A 7353-nucleotide genomic window follows, 5' to 3' on the forward strand; every position below is an offset into this window, starting at 1 on the left:
CCTCCACCTTGACCTCGCCACGTCCCGGGATCTGAAAGACCTACAAAGTGATGCAATAGTGGCACTATTTCTGCAGGCCAGGTCAGTCAATCACTTTGGTGCTTTGAATGGGATGAGTGGTGGTGTAGGTTATTTAGGTATTTTGTAGTTCTGAGAAGAAAGCATCCAGTTGTCTCTGCCTGTGAGCAAGCACTGAAGGCTTTGCTTTGGAGGGCGGTCTGAAGGAAGGTCTGTATTTTCAAAATCTTGTTTACTACTGTAGAGAAGCTTGAATCTTCGACTGGACTGGGTTGCTTGACGTGAGGATGTTTCGCTTCAAATCACAGAAATCACGAAACGTCCTCACGTCAGGCAACCCAGTCCAGTCGAAGATTCAAGCTTCTCTACTATGGAAACCACCTGGACAACTGAGAGCCTACACAGAAACTTGTTTACTACTGTTTTTTTTGTTTGTTTTAAAGATCTCCTAACATAACATTAACCTTTTGCCTTTCACAACAATTTTTGAAACATGACAGTGAAATATTTGAAAATCTGGGTATTTTGGCCCAAAATGAGAGCCAAAGCAAATCAGCCTCCATATTTTTGTTTCTGTTCTTGGTGTTTCTTTGAAGGTAAATGTGGATTTAATTATTTGAGAACTCTGTGTATTGTGTTTAAGAGTCGTTTCCAACATGACAAAGACCAGTATGTGGATTCTGCCTCTACACAAAGGCTTTAGTCATTCATTATTGTTTTGTGGTGGAGCACTGCGCCCTCTAAAGTGTTAGATGCTGTGATGCATAAAGAAATTTGCAATCAAAAAAACGAAGTGCACGATGGAATAACGTGCAAAAAAGTACACATTGACATAAATCAGCCTTTTTAATTAGTGCTAGAATAGAAGATGCGCAAATATTCCACTTTAAGATAAATAAAATCACTTTGCATACATTAACGTTCACTGTATTATACGCGTCAATTACGCATGAAAAGCCTGGTCAAATTGGTTAGATAATTCATTATTTTCTATCAAAACAAGCCACTATCTTAGCTGTTTTATGAGGCGTACAAAGATCTGACGCAAAAAACAGCCATAGTACCATAAGTCAAAGTCTGCTCCGTGCAGCTGTGCCAGCTGGAACGTGACGCATGACGCGCACAGGAGGCGCGGCGCACTTCTCCCATATATTCCCATCCTGCTCCCCTCCGGCTTCAGATCAGAGGATCGAGCAGGAGAGCTCATCTATCGCTTCAGCATGATCAAGAAAATGTCATCGTCGGAGAACGAGTTCAACATACCGGCCAAAAACCGCCACCGGATGGTGATTTTGGGTTCCACTAAAGTTGGGAAGACAGCTATCATCTCCCGGTTTCTCAACGAGAGGTTCGATGACCAGTACACGCCAACTATCGAGGACTTTCACAGGAAATTCTACAGCATAAGGGGAGACGTTTACCAGCTGGACATTCTGGACACATCTGGAAACCACCCGTTCCCCGCCATGAGGAGGCTTTCCATCCTCACCGGTGCGCATCTTCCACATGCCGCGCATGATGCACTCTGGTCATGATGTGTGTGTTTTATTTCTTTGTGTTAACGTGTGTTATTCTCTGTTTTTCCAGGTGATGTGTTCATCCTGGTGTTCAGTTTGGACAGCAGAGACTCCTTCCAGGAGGCGCAGCGCTTGAAGCGGCAGATCCACGAGACCAAATCGTGCCTGCGCAGCAAAACCAAAGAGAACGTGGATGTGCCGCTGGTCATCTGCGGCAACAAGTGCGACAGGGACTTTTACCGTGAGGTGCAGGAGGAGGAGATCGAGGAGCTGATTGGCGGAGACGAGCACTGCGCCTACTTTGAGATCTCGGCCAAGAAGAACACCAACGTGGATCGCATGTTTCAGAGTCTCTTCACCATGGCCAAGCTGCCCGACGAGATGAGCCCCGACCGCCACTGTAAGGTGTCGCTGCAGTTCTGCCAGGTTCTGCGCGCCAAGTCCTTCAGACACAAGAAATGTAAAGACAGGAACGCGTACGGGATTGTGGCGCCGTGTGCGCGCAGGCCAAGCGTGCACAGTGACTTGATGTACATCAAAGAGAAAACTGTCGGGGGCAGCCAGACCAAAGAGAAGGGCTGCATCATATGCTGACTGACAGCCTGCTCGGACTTTGTGACGTTGAACCATATGTGAGACACGTGACCTCAGCACAATGGCTGTTAAAAAAAAATAAATACTTGACCACAGCAGCATTGAAATGTTTACATTCCGTTTTTTGTTTTTTCAACTTGAATGTTTGTTGCATTTTGAACAAAATTTAACCATGTGTATTTATTATGGAAAACTTTTGTATAAGAGAGAAAATAAAAACCTCACTTTGATAACTTGGTATGATTTTTTTTCTCAAAACCATCCAAAAAAGTATGTACATGCAGTTCATGGTGTGGTGTCGGATGCACAAACAAAATGTAAGAAACATGTTCACAAAAATAAAATCTAAATGAGTTTTGCTGAAAATTGGGCTCCTAACCAAACACTGCAACAAAACACTAAAACAAGATGTGCCTGAAATAGACTTTAAGCTTTAACTCAAACGGCTAAAAAAAAGTTAACCATTTAGGAATTGGATATTTTACATATTGCATATCTCTTATTTGGACAACTGTCTTTTTGTGTGTGTGTGTGTGGGGGGGATGTCTGTAGGAATTTACATGATTGAAATATTTATATCATTTGCACATGATCAGAATGTGTCCCTTTTTCTAATTGAGGAATATACAATTATTTGGAAACATTCTGATCATGTGCAAATTATATAAATATTTCAATCATGTTGCCTTTTCTTTAGTGTAAGCATTATGAATACAAAAAAATACATAAAAATCTGTATTATTTACACATTAGGGGTGGATACATTTCAAAGTCACTGAATTCATCTTCAACATCCACTGATTTGGGTTTAAAAAAGTGGATGCAAATGTTATAATATGTAAAATAATTGCTAAATACATTCAAATAATCCTTCTAGTTCTTTAAATTACTTGGGCTCTGGACTGTATAAATTGTAGTAATTCATAAATGGTGAGAGATTTTGTCAAACCTGACAAGCACATCTTGCTTGTTTCATCGTAATTCTATCGTGGTCATGTATACAAGCAAAATTTATTTTTTATAATATATATATAAAGTCACTTCCCAATTATTTATGGACCAGACTGCATCTTTTAACTCTTTCATTTATAGTTCAAATGTCTTTGACACGTTTACTGTGCATAAAATAGTAGACCCTGAGCCAACAGTGTTCTGACATTACCCATTGTTCTCAGAATCACCAGCACCCCTGAATTTAAGCACATATTTAAAAATAAAAGAATCAACTACTTTTGTATTATCATATTTGGGGGGGGCAAACATCGAACAAGAAAACAAAAACAAACCTTCCATTTGCTTTTTTTTTTTTTTGATATAAAATTCAATCTGGATGATGTTATTAGCAACCTTTGAGCCCTTCCAGCACATTTTCTCTTACCAAGTCAGAGAATAAATAAAAAAGCATTTCCAAGTCACTGAATATATACTGGACATTATTGTCATCAATCACAAAGAAATACAAACTGTATGGTACCCTAAGATAAATCTATCTGGAGTATGTAGTTCCTTCAGCTTCTCCCTTTTTTCCACTTAGGGTCAGGACAGCAGATAAGAGATGAATCTACGTTAATTTGGCACAAAATCTGCACCGGATGCCCTTCCTAATGCAACTCCACATTATTTGGAGAACAGGCAAAGGTGGCTTTGAACAGGGAACCTTCTGCTATGGAAACAAGAACATTAACTGCTTGGCCACCACCCCTGCTGTACCTGAAGCAGATAGTTCCCAAAAACTGACTGTGCAAGGAGGAGATGTGACGAAAACCACCAAGACACCCATTATAATTTTGAAAGTTATTGGCTTTGGGGGCTGTGATCTGAGAAACTGCACAGAGTATAACTTTCTGTACATCCCCACTCACAACGTCACGTTAGAATTGGGGGGGTGGGGGGGGGGGATTTTCATACAAAACTGTCTACACTTCTACAAGTCTACACTTCAATCTCCTATGTGCCTTCTGGCAAACTTGTTTCCTTTTCAGGGGTGTCCAATTCTGAGCATGACGAAACCTGTGTTGTTTTGACAGTTGTACTCCCATAGTGCACTAAAACTCATCTTGGGTATGGGAGGTGAATACTCTATCAAGGAGACTAAAACCCATTTGTCATGAGAATAGCTGACAAGCAGAGTGGCCTTTTATTGTGGCCAGCCCAAGGCACACCTGTGCCATAATCATGCTGTCTAATGAGCATCTTGATATGCCACACCTGTGAGGTTGATGGATTATCTGCAAAGGAGAAGTGCTCACTTACACAGATTTATGAACAGCATTTGAGAGAAATGGGTCTTTGGATTATATAGAAAATGTTTTAGATTTTTTAGATCAGCTCATGAAAAATGGGAGCAAAAATTGTTCCGTTTTTTATTTTTGTTGAGTGTATTCACTTAATGTCTAAAAGACTTTATGGTAAATCATTAAGATCATAGATGCAATGCAACTTCAAGTGTTAACAATCTTGTTAATTGTCTTTTATTACAAAATGGAAAAATACCATATAAAAACTGAAATTGAACAAAATAAACCATCCTATAGATTTACACTTTTTAAAAAAAAAAATTCTGCAAATATATACAGCTTGAATTCTATTAAACTGTGTGGGTGAGGACACATGCAGCTGACTGTCTCAGGAAGCTTTTGGCACCTCAATTGTGCACAAAAGTTCATATTTCTGCAAGAGCTGAGTCTTGGAGTGGACAGGTTCACACAGTATGTCTCAGGAGGCTTTTGGAACCTCAAACATGCATAAACTTTTGTATTTCTGCAGAAGCTGGTTCTTGGTGCGGACCTGCTCCCGTAGAGTCGTCAGCTGCTGCTGCTGCTCTGGAGGACTACAGTCTATCCCGGGCATGTTGGAGATCTGCTCCCGGGCCTCCTGGATCCTCACCTTCAGCTTAGCCAGTTCTTGGTGGACATCCTGGCTATCCTTCTCCATACTCAAATAGAAAAGGAGAAAGCTTACTGATAGTGGACATAACAGCTTTCTAGTCAAATATGACAACAAGTCAAAACAGCAATAAAAACAAACTGCAACACATTTTACCACAACAGCAATAATGTACAATAAAATAATTAAGATACAATATTTGATTTTCTTCCTACTGCTGGGACAGCCTCCAGCTCCACAGACCCTTAACTGAAATAAACATGTTCAGAAAATGGATGGATGGATTGATTTTCTTCTTGGCAGTGATTATCCACATGGCGCTGCATTGAAAATATGCAATCCCATTCATATGTAGTACTTCTGATAAGTCAGTTTGTCATGATTATGAGGCTATGTACTTTTGTATGTGCTTTTGTTTACTATCTGTAATTTGGGCCAAAGATACACTTTTGAAGTGACCATCATCAACATTTTCTCTAGTTCCAAAATATTTGTAATTATCTGTGGTTATGATGATTTTCATATATGCATTTTATACTCAAAAGTAGGGGGGGGGGGGGGGGGGGGGGGAGAAAAAAAAATAAAACAACTTAAACATGATTGGGATTCAAACCTGGGGCCTTTAACTTTAGAAGTCCCACAGCATCTCACACTCTGCAATGGGCACAGCTTGAAGTTCTCATATAGAACATGTTATAATGGCAATGGGACAAACCCCAACTCAAACCCTAAATCCAGGCTGCCGATGTACAGAGAGAATTTTGTGTTATCAACATGGCAACGTACAGATAGCCACTTCGTTTATTCACTTTTTCACAGCTGCCCCCATTATAGGGATGAGACAAAATCCGTATATTTTTTTCCTGTCGTTCAATTACGCACGGTCATTTTCGCGTTCTCAAAAACCATGTTCTCAATAGGCTAACGGATTGTCATCATTGATCATTATGTTGACAAAATATTATACTTTAGGGCCACTTACCTTTGAATGAGTGCTGTAAAGGTGATCGTGGTTTTTACACTTGGTAAAGTTGAGCAAAATTTTCAGCACGAACAAAGTACATGAAAGAAACGGCAGAATTGAACTGGACATAAACGAGGTCAAAGAGGAACTTCCTGCCTATGTCATTACAAGGAATTCCATGGGAAATACCACAGCAAGACAATGAAAAAAGCGATCTTTGTGGGGAATCCTCTGCACACAACGATAAACACGTATCGATGGAATGCGCATGCAAGCCTCGAAAGCGGAGATTGTCTCGTCCCTACCCATTAGGGGTATTCACAGCAGATTAACTGTCTTTTCAATCTCGCCCTGACTCTCACCACATCCATAAACCTCTTTGGCCTCCCATTTGTTCTTGTCTGATGGCTCCATCCTCAACATCCTTCTCCTGATACACGAGTGTCTTCTGCACATCAAAACAATACCAATATCAGATCAGATCATCCTATTGCCACTATTCCTCTGAAACTCCTTCCAAGTTAGGGGCACAACTAATCACAACACTCACAGTTCAGATCAGATAATAGTTTGCAGATTACAGATCTGAACTATTTCAGATTAGAACAAAAATGTTGGACGGGTAGTGCGAAATACAACTTTGCTTTCCATTTATTAAATAATTTAAATAATGACAAGACGTTTTGCTGATGGTCTAGAATGAAAACAAAGTGTTTAGATCATTTAAAAAAGACCCTCTCGTTCTGTACTGAAATGCCAGACAAACAACATATGACCACCTCCCTCAGCTAAAAGCGTCAACGAAGTTAAACTCAAAGACAAAAACCGTTTACACAGCAGCTGAAAAGATTTTGACATAAACATGACTTCTGTAACTTACCATTTGATAATATCATGAACTAGAGGGAGTAAAGAACAATCTTCGTTATCTTTCGGCTTCGGTTGAGCACCCGCCATTGTGTACCAAGTTTAGCGGCGCGGGGAATATACGTCAACTATTATGTTAGATACGTCACTAGGCATGCGACAGGAAGAAGCCACTTTTAAAAAAATCTATTTATTTATTTATTTATTTATTCAGGACGACAGCAACAACAGTGGTAACAGTAAAATAAACTCGTATAATAAAATCAAATAAAATATAAAAAATTAAATGAACAACAAAGGTAAACAGTATATAATTAAACAAATAAAATGAGTTTTCAACAATTATGGCACCTTTTCTATAACACTGCATATATAAACGTGATGTTTTTGGAGTGTTTTTTTATTTTATGAATCTTTTTCAGAGCTTTACAGATACTTTTCCATCCAATAGATACTCAAACCACTTTATAGTGATGCCTCACATTTACTTCCCCAGTCAAGAGAAGT

General features: G+C 39.6%; 2 protein-coding genes across 2 annotated transcripts; one reads left to right on the forward strand and one right to left on the reverse strand.

Moving 5' to 3' along the window:
* Positions 1-1187: 1187 nt before the first annotated feature.
* LOC117528382 (dexamethasone-induced Ras-related protein 1-like) lies at positions 1188-2357 on the forward strand. Its single transcript, XM_034191014.1, has 2 exons — positions 1188-1509; positions 1606-2357. The coding sequence occupies exons 1-2, from the start codon at positions 1239-1241 to the stop codon at positions 2127-2129; spliced, it is 795 nt and encodes a 264-aa protein (XP_034046905.1). The 5' UTR covers positions 1188-1238; the 3' UTR covers positions 2130-2357.
* Positions 2358-4725: 2368 nt separating this feature from the next.
* On the reverse strand, positions 4726-7102 carry med9 (mediator complex subunit 9). The gene is made up of 2 exons (XM_034191172.1): positions 6860-7102; positions 4726-5064 (listed from the first exon to the last, which is right to left on the reverse strand). The coding sequence occupies exons 1-2, from the start codon at positions 6934-6936 to the stop codon at positions 4845-4847; spliced, it is 297 nt and encodes a 98-aa protein (XP_034047063.1). The 5' UTR covers positions 6937-7102; the 3' UTR covers positions 4726-4844.
* Positions 7103-7353: the final 251 nt, after the last annotated feature.

This window comes from Thalassophryne amazonica, chromosome 16 (genome assembly GCF_902500255.1).
Source record: "Thalassophryne amazonica chromosome 16, fThaAma1.1, whole genome shotgun sequence".
Taxonomy (NCBI): Eukaryota; Metazoa; Chordata; class Actinopteri; order Batrachoidiformes; family Batrachoididae; genus Thalassophryne; species Thalassophryne amazonica.

Excerpts from the sequence above, each read along its gene's own strand:
- LOC117528382 (XM_034191014.1), top strand. The coding sequence starts at position 1,239 with ATGATCAAGAAAATGTCATCGTCGGAGAACGAGTTCAACATACCGGCC. Across the intron at positions 1,510-1,605 it reads GAGGCTTTCCATCCTCACCG|GTGATGTGTTCATCCTGGTG; the intron begins GTGCGCATCTTC and ends CTGTTTTTCCAG.
- med9 (XM_034191172.1), bottom strand. The coding sequence starts at position 6,936 with ATGGCGGGTGCTCAACCGAAGCCGAAAGATAACGAAGATTGTTCTTTA. Across the intron at positions 5,065-6,859 it reads GTTCATGATATTATCAAATG|TATGGAGAAGGATAGCCAGG; the intron begins GTAAGTTACAGA and ends TTTCTATTTGAG.